The sequence below is a fragment of the Tenebrio molitor genome, chromosome 3 (assembly GCF_963966145.1).
Source record: "Tenebrio molitor chromosome 3, icTenMoli1.1, whole genome shotgun sequence".
Taxonomy (NCBI): Eukaryota; Metazoa; Arthropoda; class Insecta; order Coleoptera; family Tenebrionidae; genus Tenebrio; species Tenebrio molitor.
Genome location: NC_091048.1, coordinates 2974617 through 2997543, shown reverse-complemented (window position 1 = coordinate 2997543; position 22927 = coordinate 2974617). Strand labels below are relative to the sequence as shown.

General features: G+C 36.4%; 1 protein-coding gene across 5 annotated transcripts; it reads left to right on the top strand.

Annotated features, from left to right (window-relative positions):
* The first annotated feature begins 229 nt into the window (after positions 1–229).
* On the top strand, positions 230–20957 carry Hip1 (Huntingtin interacting protein 1). 5 transcript variants are annotated; one of them, XM_069043426.1, is made up of 15 exons: positions 236–481; positions 6244–6357; positions 11881–12144; positions 12191–12348; positions 12393–12729; positions 12777–13006; positions 13058–13236; positions 13293–13582; positions 13632–13782; positions 13835–14143; positions 14205–14449; positions 19902–20054; positions 20106–20206; positions 20262–20491; positions 20540–20957. In XM_069043426.1, the coding sequence occupies exons 2-15, from the start codon at positions 6319–6321 to the stop codon at positions 20701–20703; spliced, it is 2850 nt and encodes a 949-aa protein (XP_068899527.1). In that variant the 5' UTR covers positions 236–481; positions 6244–6318; the 3' UTR covers positions 20704–20957. The 5 variants fall into 5 exon arrangements, with proteins under 5 accessions (XP_068899526.1, XP_068899527.1, XP_068899528.1 ...); XM_069043427.1 differs by lacking the exon at positions 236–481 and adding an exon at positions 5608–5875; XM_069043425.1 differs by lacking the exon at positions 6244–6357 and having other exon boundaries at positions 230–481.
* Positions 20958–22927: the final 1970 nt, after the last annotated feature.

The following is a 22927-nucleotide window of genomic DNA, read 5'->3' as shown; positions in this document are numbered from 1 at the left end:
ATTATATTCTTCAAAATTTTTAATTTTTTTCACAAATCTTGTCAGTTGTCATTACAGTTTTCTATCTTAACTCGGTTTTCAAATTTTGTTTTTTAATCGTGTGTCCTTGGAAATTCGCGCGTCAAGGTTTAAAATTGACAGGTGTAAACATGTGACAAATTTGCCAAAATCGAGGTAAAACCTTGAGAAGCGATTAGAAAAGTGAAATGTCATGAATTGTTTCGGTAAACGTCGCTCTCACATTCGCCGGCAAGTCGATTCAGCTGTCAGTTCCACCACTGACGTTCTAGCTCAAAACTTTCCTCCGTGGAGTGCAGACGGGCGAGTGATGAGGCACAGTTGTGACTGTTTAAAATCCGAATAATTAGTTAAATGAGTGTAATTTTATTATACCGGTATGGCCTCGTTATCGCTACCAAGAGTGTTACACCCTAGGAAGACCAGTTTGGAGATTGAACGCGAAAATTTCGAAAAGTCTCAGGTATGTCAGGTTGTTTGGTTAGGTTTTGTTGCAGTAATTGTGCTGGATGTCAGGTTTCCTTGCTTTCTTTTGTTTTAACTGCTTCCAAAGGCCACTCGACCACAGCAATCTGTCAACTTGTCAGCATTTTACTTTATTTGTTGAAGCGAACGCGTTGTGACACGAGATTTGTTTGGTAAATAAATGTGGTGCATGTTTTTTGCGGTGTATTTTAGACGAATGCTTATTTTGCGACTTCCGAGACACATCACGCAGCTTTGAATTCCTTGCGTCTTAGTGTGCCATGAAAGGGCGGTTTCTCAATTTCTCGCTCAAAACGCAGTAATTTTATTCCCATAATGTGATACCACAATGATTTGTTGCTTAGTTACTTTGTTTATATTTACGTTGGACAAAATAGCATTCCATAAATTGCGACAAAGTTTGTTAGTCTTTTCTCCGAAAATATTTGACTAAATTTGTTTTAGTGAAAAATGGAAAACAAAATTGTGACAGTATTGTGACAAACAAATTATAATCAAGTGACAATAAATAGGTGATGCCAACTGTAAACAACTGAACAGATCCAATTATTTACATTTACAAAACATCTCCAATGAAATAAAATGTCATTGTGTATCCTTCAAAACAAGGAAATTCCTTAAAAAAAGGAAATTTGACAAATTGATAAACGATATCCAGTGTCAAGTGACGAGAATAAGTAAAAGTAACGCGACAAGTAGAGGGCGCTAAGCTCCAACAACTAAAGACATCCTATTATTTCAAAAAAATTTTGTTATCTGTGCGCGGTTTGCAAAATGATTCGGTGATTTTTAGTTGCAACAACACGACATAGTTGTTGTGTGCAGCCTCCACGACGAGGAATTTGGAGCATTCTGAAAATTCAGAGCTTTGTAATAATAATAATTGTTTGTGAATGACAGTATGAATGGAAGTGTAGAAAGGTTTGAATGCAAAAAGAAATTTGCTTTTGCATTGTGCATTAGTAGGGACAACGACCGTTCTGGTTTATGTTCACCGACTGTTGAAGCGCGTTGTTCATAGAGCTTGAAACGTTAAATCAAGTTAAATTGCTAATAAACTCTTACTACGGTTTTTAATAAAAACATGCAAAGAACGTAAAAAGTGTGTTTGATTCAGGCGAAGAAGCGAAGTGAACGAGTCTGTGCTGGAACAAAACAAGGAAATTAATACACACTAATGAGTGAAATGTTGTAAAAAGTTAAATAGAATTAAGAGCATAATGGGAATTTAAAATAGTAGTGTGAAGAGTTAATAGGTAGTGGCAGTATTAGAGATGAAGAAATGATCGATGTCAGTCTCTTCCAGCCAATTGAAACAAATAGTTTTCAAAGCGAAGGAAGTTAATTAGAGAACACTGGAAGGTAAAAAGTTTCTAAATGAATTTCAGAGAAATTGACTCAAGTGGTAGAACTTGCTTGAATTATAGAGAATGGTTTTTAAGTATAGAAGTAATAATACGGATTCCAAAGAAGAACAAGATGATTAAAAGGAGGAAGAGATGGTTATGTGGTATAATTATAATAACAAAAGACAAAATTACTGTTAGGTTTAAGCATTATTTGATTCGCTAAACCACACATTGCTACATAAGGATTCAGAAGAATTCGAAATGAGGCTTGTATCAAAGTGGGTTGTATTTGTTAAACAGACAATGCCGCTCCTATAACTGAACTGAAGAATTTTGTAAAATAATTTATTCAGTGGGATTCCATCGGCTTGATTTATTGTATTTACGAACGGTTTTAGTAGATTCTTTAGTGGTGTTAGTTGAGAATAGACTCGTGAAAGGAACTGCAAGAAAACTCGGAAAAAAAGAGTGAAGCAATGAATGATATATGATAGTAATAAACACGACTTTTATACAGGGTGTTTTCGATGTTGAGGCGTTCCTTTTAACATGTGATAGTATGCGTTGTTCTAAAGAATTTTAGCCAAAATCACCTTAGTAAAATGTGTACGGCAATGAAGATACAATAAGTTATTTTTTTTGAAATTTTTGAAACCGGTCCTGCTCAAATTTGCGCTGATTTGTTAGAAATTGGAATTGACAAAAAAAAAAATCAAATGAGCATGGACGTTAATCAAAACTACTGTCAGAGTTGTCATCTAATTAGTCGAAATGGCTTTATTATTAGGAAAATAATGAGCTCACAGATATGTTGCAAATGCATGGGCAATGTTATCACGTTATCAGAATGCATCTGCAGCGTCCAGAGAGTATTGTAAAGCGATTTCCGGAAGGACACCATTCTGGGCCAGGTTAGTTATTAATCTAGTACAGCGGAGAAATGGACAGGACCGGACTTAAAATTTTAGAAAACAATAAAAATATACAATCAATTATCTCCGTTAATACAAACATTTTACTAAGAAGATTTAGGCTAAAATTCTTAAGAATAATGTGTAGTACTTCGTGTTACAAGGAACACGTCAACTTCGAGAACACCCTGTATATTGTAAACTATGTAGCTTTTACCAACGGCATTGTTCGTGTGTACCAAGGAGTGTGATAACATCAGTATCAAGCTGAATTTTTATTTGAAGTTTCATCAGAAGTTGATGTAACTATCTGCAATCAATTAGTGACACGTTATGATTGAAAAAAAGCAGCTACAATAAATAAAGAAAAATTAAATAGGGTTAACAAAAATCCATATAATCTAACAAACTAAAGTAAAAATTAATTTCTGATGCTCAGAATTGCAACATAAAAAAACGTGAGACGTGAAGTGACAGGCCCGCACGTTATTTGGATTAAAATCGAAATAGATAAATAAGCAATGGAAGCTTGCTACACCGCAATATACTTGGTGCAGATTTACAGTTACTGTGCAGCTTCCTCGTGTCATATCGTAATTAAATAAAGTGAGGAACACAATGAGGAATTTTCCCTTTCTAACAAAATTTGTTTCAACAAAATAGATTTGCTAGTTTTTGAGTTAAGAGGATTCAAGGAGAGAACCAGACAGGCATTCCAATAACTGGTAAATTTTTTGTGTATGTATCACGTAACGAACCTAAAAAGTTGGAAATCGTTTTTTAACATCGTAATAACAGACAGTCTCCAATTTTGTTTGTGTGTATAGATAAGAAATAAACAGTCAATAGAAATATTTGTTTTTATTATACATACATGTAAAAAACAATGTTGTGAGAAAAAGCATTAAAGACTTATGATTATGTATAATGGAAAGAGGTATTTGCACAGCAAATAAGTAAGAGAAGAGATAGTAAACGTCAAGAAAGCACAACATTTGAGGAACAGGCGGGATAAATAAATTAGTGAATATTAAATGATCAGTGAAGTATGGCCAAGAGACGCAGGTACAAGAAAGAAAGTAATCATAACGGAAAGAAAATAATATATTTATACAAACAAAACAAGCTCGTTAAAGAACACAATAAAATGTGAATTAATGAGCGAGCAATAAAATAGTTATTTTCATATGAGTAGCTCTGTCAAATTACTTTTCAGGTATGAGGCCGAAATTTGAAGCACGAGGCGTTAGCCGAGTGTTGCAAAATAGGCCGAATACCTCAAAAGTGACAGCCCACGAATATTGAATAACGTTTTTCGCGTTCGTTTGGGCAAAATCTTAAAAAACATTGAAATTGAAAAAATTAATCAAATACACTTACTTAATTCATTAAAGAACAATTCGGTCTTGTTTCAAGAGTTATCAAACTGGTGGAAATTGTTCTAAAAGCGTTTGCAAAAACGTTGAGGAGTGACAGTAAAAATGTGAAGTAATAATACGAAGTGTCTATAAAAGAACGTATATCAAGAGTCATGTGGAATTGTGCGGCTCTTGCGTCAGTTGTGAGTTCGACGTCTTAGGCCCTGTTTCTGGAAACAATTTTATCGGGCCAGTTAGTTAACTCACCGATAAATACAAAAATAATGTAATGTGATTGGTTACTTTCTAGCGTTTTTATACCTGCTTGTCACCAGAAATCCCCCTAAATTCTAGGGGTAATTTATTTTTTACAAGATTATACAGGGTTATTCTAAATGATTGTAGTCGAAGTAGGCGTGAAAACTGAATGTAAAATTTATGGTTGCCGCTCCACATAAAAAAAATCATCAAAATGGTGTCTTAAATTGAGTGCAAAACAACTCAATATTTTTAAAATTGATTGTAGAACAACTCAATATTTCTGAATTCAATCGTTAATTTAACAAAAATAAATAAAATCCTCATTACCGCACTTTTTACTTAAAAAATGACAGTGACAGCGACACAACTGACAGTTCACATGAAAGCGGCAAAAACGTAATAACATGGGCATGGCCTACTTCGACTACAATCATTTAGAATAACCCTGTACAATTGTGACTGACAATGATCGTTATTTTAAAATTTTCTTTGACATTTATGGAATATGCAAATTCGCCTCTCTTCTGCCGATTAAAGTGTATCGGAACGGTTTTTTTTTTTTTTTTTTAAATTAACGAACCGAATAAGGTATATTTCTCGATAGAGTAAATTTTCTAATTTTCTCTATAGAAAGTGTTCTTGTAGATTTTCGTAAAAATCGGAAATTCAGCGCTAAATTAGATTTTACAAGCCGTAAAGTGAAACTGTTGTCCCACCATTTAGTTTCCATAATTGACAATCCTAGTGTATTATTGATTAAATACACTATTTAAGAGTATGTTGATTTAGTGCTCTTGTGAAATAGCCTTAGATAATTCTTGTTACGCTTGCTTTATACGGATGTGGGGCTTTTTGCTTCTAGTGTTTACCAGCTATGACGTCCAATGTGAAGGTTGCTTCAGACAAATCTCTATTGTGGTATGTCGGCATTGAATGTAACATATTTAATAAATACTCTCCCACGAAGAACAACGGACAGCTAATGCAACAACACTCCATTCATGTCAATGCTATTGATGAAAATAAATCCCAAACTAATTCCCATTCAAAGTGTCGACGACTGATAACATTTATTTTTATCAGCAACCAGTCATACAATATTGTCAACTTGACACCAGGTGTCATAATGTAGATCGGATAGATCAGATTTTCCCTTATCATCGATAAAAAACAGAGAGGGAGGTGTTCCTGATAGAATTTCGATTGTGACAGTGTTCCGAGAACGTGATGAAACACATTTTGAAAGGAGATATTTCTAGTCAAGTGTACAGATTTGACTTGACCGGATTTTCCTTCCTGTTGTCGTTACGTGACGACAATGTAGTTGAGCGAGTAAATTTCGAAAACGGAGATAAGTGTATCAAAATAAATTACGTGTCAATACCAGTATCAACCGATAATTGCAAGTGATTGGATTAATTCTTGGACAAAATTTTTCGAAAATTGATCTTGTCAAGATCGTTTGAAGGATATGAACAGGCGTGATCCACAAGTATGTATAATGTTGATATAAAATTAAGGTTCTTCAATCTCAAAGGAGAGAAGGAGTGAAATGTTATCAGTTCGTGAAATTGCTATCTAATCTAACCCATAATTGTTGGTTAATAAGAAGTTAAAGTTAACCATATTTTTGAATTTCTTGGTGTTACAAATACACCAATACGTTAGTTCTTTTATTGTGTTAATCTACATCTTGCTTGTTGGCTTAGAATGTGACGTTAGGTGCAAGATTCGCATTGTAAGGGAGTGGTGGCGTCCATCGTGTACCCATTATCTCAGCACCTATCAGATACCTAGTATTTGTTTTTATCAATTTGATATTATTAACTGTAGTAATGGCTGTTTACCATCTAATTTCAGATTTGCATGGCCTGATTTTTCACCTTTTGCTCAAAAAATAACTTGCATGTCTTTGGAAACTTATACAAATCTAACATGGCTAAAGTTTACACCGATCGAGATCTAGAGAAATACGTAAGTATTGAAATTTATCTATTTATCACGTCGTGTCGATTTGAGTTTCATTGTCGCAACCGGAAACAGCATGATGAATTTAAGGCTCCAAAGAGCGTGTTCAGGTCGCGTTTGAGTTTTTCACGTTTCGAGTCAAATCGTTTATCGCGTCCACGTAATTTGTAAATATTTGTCACGAGTACCGATCAAGGCCTCTTAGTGTAACAACTCCGTCACCTTTAGAACAAAGAAGTGTTGGAATAGGTGTACCTAGTGGTTTGACGAAGCAGCAGGTTAGGCGGTTTCTGCTGGTTCGAAATAGCTCATCACTCTTGTGGGTGTTAAATTATAACTGCGTGAGAATAGTTATTTACAAAATTGTAACATTGTCATGCGTGGGTGTTAATATGTTGGCTTGATACTTAGTGACCTCCACGACTAGTGATAGCACTATCAATCGTGAGTCTGTAGTAGTACGTCTACCGGCAACAAATCCCCACAGTATTAATGCAAATCGGTATTGACTCGATAAGGAGAAGCAGACATTTAAGGTTATCCTGATGTTTAGCCTATACATGTTCTATTGGAAACAGGTCAGTGATTTGGTAGTGTAGAAAGTGATCGAATCGTCGTCACTTTTCGATTCTTGGTAGATTAGATGACAGCACTCCTTGCGAGTACACATGTGAGACATTCACGATTTCCTTTGGGGATCGGTACGCAGTGACTCACCAACGCCCGATCTACCCATGGATATACATTACTGTTCTGTTTGTTTATCGGATTAACTTTTTTTTTACAACATTTTAAACGATCTTCTCCGAGGAAGCTTCAAGGTCTGCGATTGTGCAAGTGGTATTTGTGCAATCTGCTCCCAATAACGAAAATGGTGCGCGAGAGATTTTTGGGAGCAGTCGAATATTTTGACACTCCTGCGGTGTTGTGACTACATTATTTCAAAATTGTTGTTTTGAAATTCAATTGTAACGGGGTTTTGTAGTCTAAAATTTGGAAAAAAATTCTGGTATTTTTTTTCTTACAGAATGGGGGTTGGAAAATGTGTCTGTAAAACCCTACCCGGAAATTGCCAAAATCGACCAATTTATAGGGGTTTAAGTAAAACTAGGGCTGTACGGTTTAGCTGCTTTAACAAATGAAAATATGTATGTATGTGTGTATTTATACAGGATGTCTCAAAAATGGCGCCCAATCGCCTAAGGGTCTTAAAGAATAGAAGTCTGGCGGTCGGTTTGGCTCTAACTGCTTTAACCATCAGTTAATTAACCATGTTATCTACACTAACTGCCTAATTAAAACAGGTATACTTCGTTCAGCGAGAGATTGGGAGGTTTTAAATTGTATTAAATTAACCCAACACTACAAAATGCACTAGAATACATTAATTAGAGCATAATTTCAGGGCAAAAATGTTACTGCTTGAAGGATATATTTCAGATTTTACGTGCCCTAGGTACTACTTTCTCTACATCGAATTTAGTGATTTTTATGTCAACCAATCTCTCGCTGGACAAACTTTACCTACTACAAATTTTAGACGCATTTTTCTCGAAACTTTTTTCTTCAAGATAGCAAATCATCGGTACAAAAGCTACGTCAATATATTTTTTTTTTCTAATGTTTTGCCCGTCGAAAGATTAAAAAAAATAGGAAAAAAGTAATGGTTTATTTTCAAAATGCTTTCAGTCGCATGATTTTGAATGTTTTTTCTTCTTTTTTATCACCAGTCGTAGTCGGACTTATTCAGCGATCGCCAAAAAAGCAGAGCACCCAGAAGGAATGATCGTACGAACTTGAAATTTTTGTGGTATACAGGGTGTTTTCGAAGTTGAGGCGTTTCTTCTAATATGTGATAGTTTGCGTAGTTCTAAAGAGTTTTAGATAAAATCACCTTAGTAAAATGTGTACGGCAATGAAGATACAATAAGTAAAATTTTTGAAAATTTTGAAACCGGTCCTGCTCCAATTTGCGCTGATTTGTTAGAAATTAGAATTGACAAAAAAAATCAAAGGAGCATGGACGTTAATCAAAAATACTGTCAGAGTTATCATCTAATTAGTCGGAATGGCTTATCATTACGAAAATAACGAGCTCACAGATACAGGGTGTTTCTGAAATAAGTGCATTAATTTTAACTGGTAATAGAACTCATCAGAAGGAACAACTTTTTTCTCTGCCATTTTGGCGAAAAACATTGCGTAAAAAAAATTGGAAAGATTTTCCTAAAACCGTTCATATTTCCAAAACTAAGCTACCTAAAAACGTGTAGGGCTATTTTAGTGAAAAAATCTCTCCAATTTTTTTTTGGAATTAAACATCGTTTTTCGGCAAAATGGTAGATAGAAAAGTTGTTCCTTTTGACGAGTTCTATTACCAGTTAAAATTAATGTACCTATTTCAGAAACACCCTGTATGTTGCTAATGTATGGCCAATGCTCTCAAAATGCAGCTACGACGTCTAGAGAGTACGCAGAGCGATTTCCGAAAAGACAGGACCGGACTCAACATTTTAGAAAACTATGAAAATATACGATCAATTATCTCCATTAATACAAACATTTTACTGAGAAGATTTAGGCTAAAATTCGTAAGAATTATGTACAGTATCTGGTGTTGCAAGGAACGTATCAACTTCGAAAACAACTCGGTCTGTGGGGGCTACTTGAATGGTTGTTTTGGAAAGACAGATGTCTATGCGAACAATTTATCGCAGAATCCGTTCGCATGGCTTAGCATCATACCGACCAAATGTTCGCCTTCCTTTAACCCCAGAGCGTCGAGTTGCCAGGCTCGAGTGGTGTAGGCTGAGGGAGCATTGGGTTGATGAATGGCACCAAATCATCTTTAGTGTTGAATCTCGGTTTTGCCTATGGCAGTTAGATCGACAGTTGCGTGTCAGAAGACGTAGAGGACAAAGGCTAAATTTGCAATTCGCACTTCGACGCCATTCTGGTTTAACACCTGGTGTTATGGTTTGGAAGCCGGTCACCTTTAGTCTTCATTCGAGGAAGTCTGAATGCGGCCCGGTACATCAACGAAGTTTTGGAGCCAGTTTTGCTGCCATACCTTCAAAGGCATCGCAACAGTGTTTTTCAGCAATACAATGCTACGCCACACATTACAAGAGTAACACAAAGAGTTTTTAATGACAATAACGGCAATTTACTGCCATGGTCTGCAAAGTCCCCAGATTTATCGCCGATTGAACACGTATGGAATAAGATCGGCAGAAGAGTCGAAGATTTTTCAGCGCCCATGGGCACTTGGCTGAACTTCGAGTTCTTGGGATGAAATACCGCAAGCAGAAATTGATCCGGATCTAGTGATGCGGCGATCTTCTGCCATCACCTTCCTACCAACTATGCTAACTTACTGCACTTGAAACTTGATACTTCTTACAAAAACTGGATTTTGTAAAATGTATTTGTTTCGTTTCTTTGTTTCTTTTGCTATAACGGGTGTTTTTTTTAATTTGGCGTCCAAGTTGGCGTTGAAGAGTCCATTGTGAACGCACCACCAGATTACAACACTGATCAGCTGTATAAATCTAACCTCACTTTCTGTGTTTGTGTTTTTAATCTGCAGTTTGAAAAATCAGTGTTTTTAAGACGAGTGGTTCATTCACATTCGGCCCTTCAACGCCAACTTCGTCGCCAAAAAAACATCTTTATATAACATGCAAAAAGTTACCTTTTTTCCATCATACAATGAGACGAGTGTTAAGAAAAATGTATTAGACAAGAGGTTCTATAAAAAAAAATTTAGTTTTCTATAGTTCACGCGTCCAGAAGTCATGGAGAATTGTAGTTTGTTTTTCGGAAAGCTTTATTAAAAAATAAATGATCTGGTTTTATGTCTCCCCCCCCCCCTCACCTCGTTGGAACTTACACAGGAATTTTTATTCGATTCTCTCAAGTGGAGAACGAACTTTTTTAGGCAATTTTTCCTGCGATCTGTGGATTAAGGATTGTTTGTGTTTATATTGAATTTTATTTTTAAATGGTACAACTGGAGTAACTTCCGGTTGTTGATGGCTTGACACTGAAAATAATGGTTCTGTATTTCAAATTGAATTTCTTTCTACCCTTAATTTTTGCAATCATAGTCTATTTTGTTGCTGTTGTCAGATATCTGTCAAACAAATCAACAAAACATATACGGTTGCAGTGTTGCCAATAGCCGAATGAAAAAATGTTCATTGTAATGCCAAATTAAACAGTCCTTGATCATCCCGTATGATACACCAACTTGCATGATGTTGCAGAAATTAATTTTAACTGTGTTTCCATTTTTGCTGACGATAGCAGGGCATAATTATTATACGATTTTCCTTTGAATCAACACCACAATCCTTTCTCACATTCTTCAAGTATTTATTTATGCCAGTAATGAAAATCCTCTTAAATTTGCTTTCATTGTTAAATTAATCCCCTCTTGATTTCACTCCATTTTTATAAAACCACAGGTGTGTAACCACAAGTCTCTTGATGGCAGTTAATAACAACAGTGTCACCAACCTGCAATTACAGAAATTAAAAAATACATAAAGTTGATTCGATACCAGTGACACATTTTTACAATTACATATTTTTTGTACCTTGTTTACAAAATGTATGATGCCTATATAAAGTTTTTACTTTGTTTTTCTCTATAAGGATATGTAAGAATAAATAAAATTGAATCACCTTTAGGCATACTTGGTACAAAACTCACGTTAATTAGAAATTTTGGTGGAAAAGGGGTTGGAATGTTTTAACTTCATTTTTGTATATTTCTGAAGAAAATTAAATACAACCAATAAACCCAAAGAATGGTGAATGCGTTCCTTTTTTTTTAATGTGAAGGTGAAGCGTCTGTCGAGTAGTTAAAGTCCATTCATTTTGTATTGAACTTTTCAAGGTCAAATAATTTAAATTTTGGAACTGTAATTATGTTTTGTAAATAGTGACATGCATATAACCAACATAATGTGATTTAGCAATGCTGAATTCAACGTTTACGGTGTTTACCTGCATGTCACTATTTACAAAGCCAAAAAATAAAATTATTTGACCTTGAAAAGTTCAATACAAAATGAATGGACTTTATGATGAAGGAAACTAAAATTCTCGACATATAGAATTAAAAAACTTCTGAATATTGTTTTCAAACAAAACAAAAAGTTGCTCCAAAATACGAAACAATTTAGTTACCTTAGAAAAAAGCAATAAAATCCTTTAATTTTAAATTTACTAACAGTTTTACTAACTGTTTGGTAAATTGAACATGAAACCTGAAAATGGTAGTTTAGATTAGCTCTTAAACATTAAGCTGTAACCATATTTATTAGTAAATAAAACAGTAAACATTGGGCGTTCACTTAACAACATTTTAAATCTAAATTAAGATACACAGAATTAGTGTGTGCATTTAAAAAATGTGACGAACGATGACTTAATTGAAGCACTAATTGTAATAAGGAAACTTTAAGGTCATTTTTTTTAAACAGTTCAAACATAAAAACAATAATTTCGCAACTGTTGCAGACCCAAGCTTTGTCGAAAGCCATCAACAGTCAAGAAACACCAGTGAAACAAAAACATGTCCGCTCAGCAATCATCGGCACTTTCCACACCCAAGGTGCGACCACCTTTTGGTCGATCGCCCTCAGACTCCCCGCCATGGACGACAGAATCGTGGCGTGGAAGTTGTGTCACGTCGTGCACAAAATACTGAGAGAGGGCCACCCGTTGTGTCTCGTTCACAGCCAAAGACACAAGAAGGACCTGGACGAAATAGGGAAATTATGGGTACGGGTCTGGCGGAAAAACTCCCAAAATGACCGTGGCGTTTCAGGTGCACCTAAGAGAGGGCTACGGCAAGATGATCCGGTTGTACACGTCGCTCCTGATGACCAAGCTGGACTTCCACAGGAAGAATCCCAGATTTCCGGGTCACCTGGGGGTGACTCCGGAGGAACTGGAGTCGATCGGCGGCAACGACATCAACAATTAGTAAGTTGCGGTTCAGGATGCGACACTATGTCCCGCTGGTCCAGTTTCCAGATGACGGTGGAAATGTTTGACTATTTGGACAATATAATCGACTTGCAAGCGGCGGTCTTCGGGTCGCTGGACATGGCGCGGTCGAATTCGATGACGAGCGCAGGACAGTGTCGTCTGGCCCCGTTGATTCCTTGCATCCAGGACGCTTCCAAGCTGTACGATTATTGCGTGAAGATACTTTTTAAGCTGCACTACAGTCTGCCGTCGGACATACTCTCAGGGCACAGGGACCGATTCCTCAAACAGTTCAAGCTTCTGAAACAGTTCTACCAAAACACAAGTAACTTACAGTATTTCAAAGATTTAATCGCGATTCCTCCTCTACCAGAGGTGAGACGTTTCCATTGGGTTTTACACGTGTACAAGATATTTTGCAGAATCCTCCCAATTTCCTGATACAATCGGACCTTCGAACGTACGTAACTCAAGAAGTTGTGGTGCCTCAAGAAATCGAAGAGGAACATCCGGCCGAAGCTAGTCTCATCGATACCTCAGACGTTGCAGACACGATAGACAGTCACAGTAGTAACTCGGCGTCTCCCAGTCCTGCCCACCAGGAGGTCATAGCAGAGCGGGATTTTCTTCGAAGCCAGTGCGAGAAGTTGAGGTATTTGGACAACACAGTTGTTGGTCGGCGTTAATTCCACAACTTTTACAGCTCTGACGTCAACCTTCTGTTGTCAAAGAATCAGAGAGTGGTGGAAGAATTTCGTAACAGGATCACCGGTCTCGAGACCGAGTTGGCAACGAAGGAAAGTGAGTTGCTGCAAGAGCGTCAAGTCAAGGAAGATCTGATGAATCAAGCGTTCGCCGTTGCTCAATCGCAAGACTCTGAACGTAATTTCTGCACAGAATTCAATTCTTTGTGTTACGTAGAGTGTGTAATTTTTTAGAGAAAGTGAAAGACGAAAAATTCAACAGATTGAAGGACGTGTATGTGAAGTTGAGAAACGATCACATCCAAAAGTTGCGGGAGAAAGCCGAAGTGGACAAGAAACTTGCTCAAACAATGAAAAGACTCGAAGACTTGGAACAGAGCAAAGCCGATCTCGATTCCACCATAGTGCAGTTGAGAGGTCAAGTGTCGAAAGTTGAAGAGCGCTTCCAGAAATCCAGTTGTGAACAAAACGACGAGTTGGAGGCGTTGAAACGGGACAAAGAACTGTTCAACATGGAAACGGAGGTGAGTGGTGAGGACGACGCACGCGCGGGTTTTAATTTTTCGGTTTTAGATTTTGAAGAAGAGCATTAATGACGCTTGCAAAGAAAGGGATGACGTGGTGAGGGAACTGAAAGGGGTGCAGAAGCAAAACGAAGAGTTGCGTGCGAAGCTGGAAGATCTGTTGGGCACGATGATGCATCAGCAGGAGGAAGCCGAGATGGGTTGGTTTTGTGGTGTGACAATTTACACTTTGTACGGTTTTTGTATTTGCAGCAAGAAAGAATTTTGACAACGAATTCAACAGCATGGTTGCGCACTGCTTGGAAAGTAGCGAGAAAATTTTGAGAAATGCTCTGGACGAAGTCGACAATCCGGCACTGACCGCCTTGTCATGCAGTCCTGATTACTTGCGAGGTTTGACGAAGGGTTGTCTGATGTCTCTAGAATACGAAAATAATCTGGTAAAGTGCAACGATTCGTACGTGGTGGTGACGGCCAACGAAATGACACATCGAGTAGCAGTTTTCGTCTTGTTGGGCACAGCCACCGGCAACAAGAGTCCCGACATTAACTTTGGGGAAAGTAAAGCGACCAACGAGACTCGATTGGGACAGTTGAAAAAGATCTTCATTTGTACTTTTAGGAATGGCGGATGAGTGTAAGCTCTTGGGCGAGATAATCTTGAAGATACTGCGATGTTTTAAGGATCGACAGGACACCAGCGCTTTGCAAGGACAAGCTGTGGCCAAGCTGGAAGAAGTCGCGGCTTTGGCGGATAATATTAATGTTTCGTTGATGGGGGTTAACGCCGGCAATTTGGTGGACATGTTGGAAGACGAATTGGCCCAGATGGACAAAGCCATAGAAGAGGCCGCCAATCGAATTCAGGTAGTTTTTTGTAAAGTGGTGGTTTGTTGTTAGTTTTGTCGTAAATCCGCCGAGTAAAAAAAAGATACTTTACTAACGAGTTGCATACAAAAATTTTTTGGCGCCCGTAAGTTTAGATAAACAATTTTTTCTTCAAACGTCCGTAAATTATGACATTATCCTGCTGCATTGATAATGCTAAAGTGTCACTTCATGGTCACGGCATCTAACGAGCTGACGAGCGGCAGATAAAGTTATTATCTCCGCTGAGAGCGGCAGATAAAGTTATTATCTCCGCTGAGGGCGTCCGTGAAGTTAATATCTCCGCTGATGAGCGGCAGTAAAGTAAACTAGCTAAATCATTTGAAATTCGTACCTGGTTTCTTAACATGTCTTAAATAATTTGTTATGAAGGTTTGAAGAAAAAATAGTATATGTTATTATCTGTGAGATTGGGCGCCATTTATTCGGAGCAAAAATGGTTTTATGTGCTTTGGCTGGTTTGCCAATCTACCAGCCGCAGCACATAAAACTTCATTTTTGCTCCTCATAACATAATATACTATTTTCAACACTCAAAATTTGAAAATTTTCTACTGTGTGAACTCGTGGACCTTTAAAACGCTCGTTTTACTCGCGTTTTAAATTGGCCCACTCATGCCAAAAAAATTCCAATTTACATACGAACTCATTAAAAAAATACTAATTATGAATGAAAAATTTTATTGCGTTAAAAAATGACACGCTACGGCACTTTTTTTGTGACTTTTATGTCATGTTCCAACGAGAAAACCATTTTATTAATAAAAGATTACAAAAACCAAGACTTTTAAATTTGAAATGTATACCAGCTGTCAATACTGTCAATAAAACAAACCGAAATAGGTACAATTCAGTCTTGAAAATTTTATGTAATTTTTTTTTTGCCAACTGAATCAGTTATTGTTGCTCACCCTGTATAATGTTTGCTGCAACGATCTTTTTTTTAAACATGTTTACCAACAATTAGGTATTTATTTATGACACTGCAGTTGTTGTTATTGTTATTTGGACAAGTTGACCAACAGGATGTCCCAATTACAGGTCAAGCAACACAAAGCACAGATGAAGTACCTAATTACTAAAAACGGAGCCGAAGTTGTGTCATATGTCACCGTTTTTAACCTAAAAATCTGTATTGGTTCATCAAAACTAAAGCGCAAATATAATAAATTCACTTTTGTAATGACGAACTAGAGTTACCAAATTTAGTAACTTTTGTCTTGTGAACACATCTTTTTACCGCGAATTTGGGCTTTTAAAAAGTTAGGTTATGGGTCACGTCATTTGTTCTGTCTTAATCAAAGTATAGTGAAATTAAACTTGTTTAATTATTTTGAAAAAAAAGCAAAGTTGCACTAAACAAATACGAAAAGGCAGTTGAACGTAACAATGAAATAATTTTACATTTTGCTACTCATCCTCGTCATCGTCGGTGTTTTCTAAGTCCGAATCGGAATCTTCAACCAAATTAACAATAACTGGGGATATGTCATGGATGCTAAAGTTTCCCATAAGCCTTGTTCTTGTTCTTCATTTAAAATTTTGTACATACTTCTGGGACTAAAGCCTGTATGTACAGCACTTAGGGAGAGTTTTATTTTACATTAGATTAGGATTTACCGAAAAAACATCCTCCACTGCTTCTACAATTTTGCACTTTACGTATTTACGTTTCCATTATCTCCATGAGTAATTTCTTTTATTTTGTTGAAAGCCTTTATTAAAATGTGCTGCTTCGTCTGCTTGCTTATTGATGCTTTACTCCGTTTTGGAAATTCATTCATTTTTGCAGTGACAATAAGAGAATAATGTGACAATTTAAATCATTGCGAACTGTCGAATTTTCATTTATTTTGTAAAAATATTTAACAAAAAAAAATTTCCAGTTCTTCATTACAAAAATGAATGGATTATAGTTATTTTTATATTAAGTGCGTGAAGAGAGTGTTTTTTGTGCATGAAAATGTCTTTTACGCCGAGACGAAGGTCGAGGCAGTATAAGCCTTCGAATGCACAAAAACATCTTCACGCACGAAATATAAACAATATTTTTTCTATAATTGATTCAAAAAATTGAAATTAAAAATTCAAATTTTTGAAGGAACTCTGAAGTTTCAATGCAGTGACCATGTTGCTAGGTAACTAATAAAAAACAGTGCGTGAAGTGAAACACAGAAATATAAACCATTCACGATTATTTCAAATTCGGACTATCTATGAAAATCTGACATTTTAGTTGGCAGTATTGTGATTTGTCTTAATAAATCTATTTTAGGTTATAATTCAACCGAACACTGCTCCCAAGTTGTTACATTTTTTAAATAATTGAACGCATTAGGAACAATAATCGTAAAATTGCAATACAAGATCGTGTTATAAATATGCAATACAAGATCGTGTTATAAATACAAGAAATTATAAAAAACACATATGCGGTTTACAATCGATAATTGATAAATGTAGGATTTGTGGAACTGAAGGGGAAACAATTGAACACATCATTTCTTCTTGCACCGTTTTGGCTCAAAGCGAATATAAAAAACGTCACGATATATTCGCTAAAATTATACACATGAATTTAGGTGTTAAATTCAATTTATTAAAGAATACACAACCACATTATAGTTATACACCAGAAAGTTGTTTGGAAAATGACAGTTAAGCATAACAGACCAGACATTATAATTTTAAATAAACAACAAAAGCAAGCATATCTTTTAGATATAGCTCACATAATATAACACAGACATATAACACAAAAATTAATAAATATTTAGAGCTCTCCGTTGCTATGAGAAATCTTTGGTGTTTAGAAAAAATTTCGATTTTATCACTTGTAATTTCAGCAACGGGAATAGTACCGCAATCTCTTTTTAAAAGTTTAAAAATTCAAAAAGGTATATTATTATACTCATGTCACATCATGAGGAAGTTCCTTAACATTGACACAGAACATAATACACAACAAAGTCAAAATGCGGAGGCGAGACGCCGGTAATTATGTTGATAAGCACTGCACTATTACTTGATAGTAATATCCGTAATAGTGTATGTACTCCGGCAAAATTGCCGTGCCGCCGGGTGGAGGTGGGATACGAAAAATTGAAATGAAACATACATATTTGTAGGGCAGTTCTGGGTAAATTCGTATTAACTAAATTAATGACGGAATTGACAACAATGCGAATATTTAAAAACGAAACGTCATATGACAGGACCTGACGCCAATCTAACAAAAAAATATCGCGGTCTCCTGCGTGTTGAAAATAATCGTGAACGGCAATAGTCGTGTGCGTGAAATCGCATTTCACACACTGTTTTGTATGGTTTCTATGGTTTCAATCTTACTAACAATGCAAAAAAAAAATACACGTAAAAAAATGACCCACTTCATGCACGGATAACTATGCGTGAATTTCAATTTTTTGAATCAATTATAGAAAAATATTTTTTTTTGTAATTTGCCTCCATTTTGATTCTCTAATAGATATATTAACGAACGCGACGATCATCTGGGATGTCCTTATAGCCATTATTTCACGGAACATTTTACGAAAATTTTTAGGTTGGCAAAGCTTGATTCGTTATGCGTGTCAGTTTAAATTACAAAATGTGCAAAGAATTATTTATCAGGATTTATCAAGCAACAAATTCGCGACCGTATTTTTGGGAATTTCACGTATTTCAGCGGGCGTACATGAAAGATTATCTTTCATGTTCGTGTTTTGTGATAGAATTTGGATAAAACAAAAGGCGACTTTGAAGACTTGATCAAATTTTCACTTTTAAAATTAAGACATTACCAACCGCCACGAAAATCCCTAAATCGAGGAAAGTAAAAATTTTTGTTTAAAAACGGCTTAAAAATGCCAAATTACAAAAAATAGTATAAAAAACTCGTTTCATAAGACCTTGAAGCGCTCATTCTTTAAAATAACTCGTGGCTACGCAACACGTTTTTTAATCTTGAATTCGTGCTTCAAGACTGGTCTTATGAAACTTGTCTTTTAATATACTATTTTGGAATTCTCTCGTCAGGATGTACCTTACAAGATTTGTTGGTATCTGCCATGATTACAAATTTATGTCTCCTAAATCTCGTTATTATTGAAAACAAATCCTGTTGGATGGTCGGACCTTTTATAATACATCCTTTAACGATATACCGTTTGAAGAGTTTGCCAAACCATCGAATACGATTCGTAATTTGGAGGTTTTTGCCCCTTCCAAACTTCATAAGAACCCGGCTGTGGGTTTTTTTCGAAGTGTTTCTCGCATAATTTTTTTTCTTTCGTTTGAATTTGTTGGTACCGCCTCGCGTTATAAAATTTTCCTACCTGATCCTCTAATGCCTTTGTTACGTTGCAACGGCGAGATTTTGTCGTCGCATCTGTGGGTATTGACCCGCCTATTAGCCATCCAACTTTCTCTGGAACGGCTAATTGTAAAAAATTATTACAGTGAAATAACCTATAGGCTCTGCCATTTCTATTGAAACACCACCTGTTGATTTTTCCTAAAATTTAGCAATGTGTAACAGGTCCGGTTGATTGTAAAACGGCTTTTAGTGAGAAATTTGAAATTTTGACATTTTCTAGTTCCTGAAACGTTAAAGCAAATCACTGTCAAAATAAGTATGTCATGTAAATCAATTATCTAACTACAGATTTGGCAATTATTTATATCGTCGACTCATCGTGCATTCTAAACATAATACCTATTATAAGTATATAAAATTTAATATAAAAATCAAGATTGGCAATAATAGTCAAAAAAATTACTAAACATCTTTGCCGCGTTGCCAAACTGACAATCAACAGGTGGTGTTTCAATAGAAATGGCAAAGCCTATATGTGTTTTCTAAACAATTATGTAAAAAAGAAACATTTTTCGTAGTATGTATTTGCGTCATATATTTTTTTTTATTATGAACTTTTGATCGATATTTTAATTTGCTCATATAACCTTTGAATTGTTTTATTCGTTTAAATTAGCCCAGATGTTTTAAATTAAATGTGGTGTGACGGCAAAAACAAATCATTTAAGAAACTCACTTTATTATAAAAATGTTATTATTTTTATACAACATGTAACTGAAGTATTTGCAGCATTAATCGCTTGAATTATAGTACCATTGCATTTCTTCAGTTCGTAAGGTCCTTATATTCATATTCCAAGTTGAAAAAAACTAGAATCGTTCAGAAATTGTCTCGTATCAAGCTCTTCTTCAACTTTAAAGTTAGATTGGGAATGATGAACTATCATAAATTTAACAACACTTTCTACACATTTGATCTAGTAGGATTCTGTTACTCTTTCTTTGTTAATTTCACCTAGATAAAACATAGTAATGCAAGTGCACTGCAGCAATTGTGATTGCATTAAACGTTTCCACTTTTTATTCACTATTATACAATACAGATATTTTTAGGATATGTTGACAAAATCTCGAAAAGCAGATTCGGGAATCAAGTTGGAGGTTAACAGCAAACTGTTAGATTCCTGCACAAATTTAATGGAAGCCATAAGAATTCTTGTGAAAAAGGCTCGGTTGTTGCAAGCCGAGATCGTCGCACAAGGAAAAGTAAGTCTCAGTTCATATCTCGTATGTACAACTACTGATTCCGAACTTTAGGGAACCGCAAGTGCCAAAGAGTTTTACAAACGCAACCACCAATGGACCGACGGGTTTATTTCGGCAGCGAAAGCCGTAGGAGCCGCGGCGAAGTTTCTACTGTGAGTTGTTTCTGCTGAATCTATTTCGACGTAACATCTACGATTGATGTTTCAGAACGGCAGCAGACAAAGTCGTCTCTTCCAATGGTAAATTGGAGCACATGGTCGTAGCAGCTCAAGAGATCGCGGCATCGACGGCTCAATTAGTTGTCGCGAGTAGAGTCAAGGCGGACAGGAACAGCAACAATTTGCAGCAGCTGACGCATGCGTCTAAGGGGGTGACTGTCGCGACGGGGACTGTGGTCGCGACGGTGAAAGATTGCAGTCAGTTGATCGACGAGAACGGTTGGTACGGTAGAAAGTTGCGATTTGGTTTACGTTGATTCGTTGCAGAGGAACTGGACACCACGAATTTAACTCTTCACCAAGCGAAAACGTTGGAAATGGAATCTCAGGTTCGAGTTTTAGAGCTGGAAAAGGAATTGGAACAAGAGAGGAATCGATTGATGGCGCTCAGAAAACACCATTATAAATTGGAAGATGAGAATGAAGCATAAGTAATGGTGTGAGCGATGATAAGTCGTGCTTTTTAAGATTATTGCAGGTTTCAGTCATCTTGTTTTTACATAATGTTGAATTACAAAAATTCCAAAGATAATTGTTAAGTCTGTAATTAGTATGGTACCGTTAAGCTTTCAAAGAGTTTTACAAAGCAGGTTAAATAATATATTAATTTAACGTATAATTTCATATGTTTCATGTAATTTCATTTCTATTTAATACAACTAATAAATTATTGTAACATTTCGAACTTGAGTACTTTATTACAACACAACCCAAGAACTTTTTGAACAGTACTGTTATTGTTTTTATTTTTTTCTACGATTGTGCAAAAAGTGAGTGTTCATTGCATTGTTTTCAGTGGAAAAAGTGCCTCTTAATTGCACTAGTGCAATAAAGATTGCACGCATCTGTCAGCAGTCTGTCTACGATCGTGCAAAAAGTGAGTGTTCATTGCATTTTTCACACACGACGCACAGGACTGAACTGTTTATCGTTATTTTTTCTCGTTGCTATAGTTGTGGCTCGCCAGTAACAAGGCTAAGGCTGCCCTAGTTAAAGCAGTAATAAGTAGAGAAGCTCTTCCTCTCCTTCAGTGTAATAGTGAAAAAAATAGTGAGCCAGTTTAAAACGCGAGTGACACGAGCGTTTCAAAGGCCCACGAGTGCTAAAAAAGCCCAATATACACAGGAACGAGTTGAATACAATGTTTTTTTGTTCGATCGTAGAAAAAATGTTGTATGCAACACGTGCAAAAAGTGTTATTGCACTTGACAATTTTCACGTCGCGTGCAATAATCATTCACTTTTTGCACTTGTTGAATTGAATTTGAGGGTTCTTCCTGCTTTTTGTAGAGTTGCCACCAGGGGCGCTGCCAATTGTTACCTCCCATAGATGTCACCCCCTTGCTCCTTTCCATAAGTTAACAGCCAATAGCACGCCAACGCCATGCCATCACCAATAATAGTGACCCGTGATAGTGACAGATGACAGTCGATGTCTGCAACAGAGAAGGTCTGCAATTTTTGCAGAGATTTATCGTTCTTTTCTTTCATTTTTCTTCGGCATGGGCAGTAGAACGAGGGACGAAAAACGAGTGATGCTAGTGCAAACTGTAGATGAGTGCTCCTATCGATTTATTAAACCGCTTCGTGTTTATTAACAATAATATACCTAATTATTTTGTAAGGGCATGCAAAATCGCGGGTCGTTTGTCGCATAACGGGATTCGGTATTGGCGGTTGACGTGATACACGTGTTTTTGAATGCGAACGTAAAAAGTGAGACAATAAAATTGATTGTGTTGTGAAAAAATATTCGGTTGTGCCTCCGGTAGTGACGACGAGTTTCAAAAGTGAATCGTTTGTGGCGTAGTGTGGAATTTCGGTGTAAATTAAAAATAATTTCGCAGAATGCAATCATGCAGTCGGCAACTCTTCAGAAGATGGTCCCCGAAGGTGAGTAGTTATCCTGTAGCAAGTAGGGAAGATAAAATGTAATAAAATTTCGAATTTTATCTGGTAATTGTTGACTTTACCTACTTGTGGAATTTTCGCGTTTTTTCTGACTATACTAGACATTGATGCGACCTTGACGCGGCCTTGAAACACAACGAGAGAAACAAAAGGGCATTTGCACAAGGTGTGAGTGGTGGGAAACGATCTAGGAGGACGCCCTAAGGGTGTCTGGCCAGAAAAAAACGCGAAAATTCCACAAGTAGGTAAAGTCAACAATTACCAGATAAAATTCGACCTTTCCTTTACCTTCCAGCTATTTTGTGAACGTTTTATGTTCCAATGAAAAAACGCATCCATTTGTCTATAAAAGACACTAATATCTGTTACAAATATCTGATTCACTTAACCCTCCCTTAACATATTTTTTTCTACGATCCTGCAAAAAGTGAGTGTTCATTGCATTTTTCACACACGACGCACAGGACTGAACTATTGTTTATCGTTGTTTTTTTCTCGTTTTTTTGTTCGATCGTAGAAAAAATGTTGTATGCAACACGTGCAAAAAGTGTTATTGCACTTGACGTGTTGACAATTTTCACGTCGCGTCGTTACTGAGGAAACTCACCAAATTGTTCAAAGTATTTGTCCCATCTGCCTCGCAATTGGCTCCAGGTGAATGTCTCCCCATGAAATGATGATTAATATTAATTTCATCATCAGCCACATCATCCTCTTTTGCTAGTCCTTGTGTTAAAAAACTGT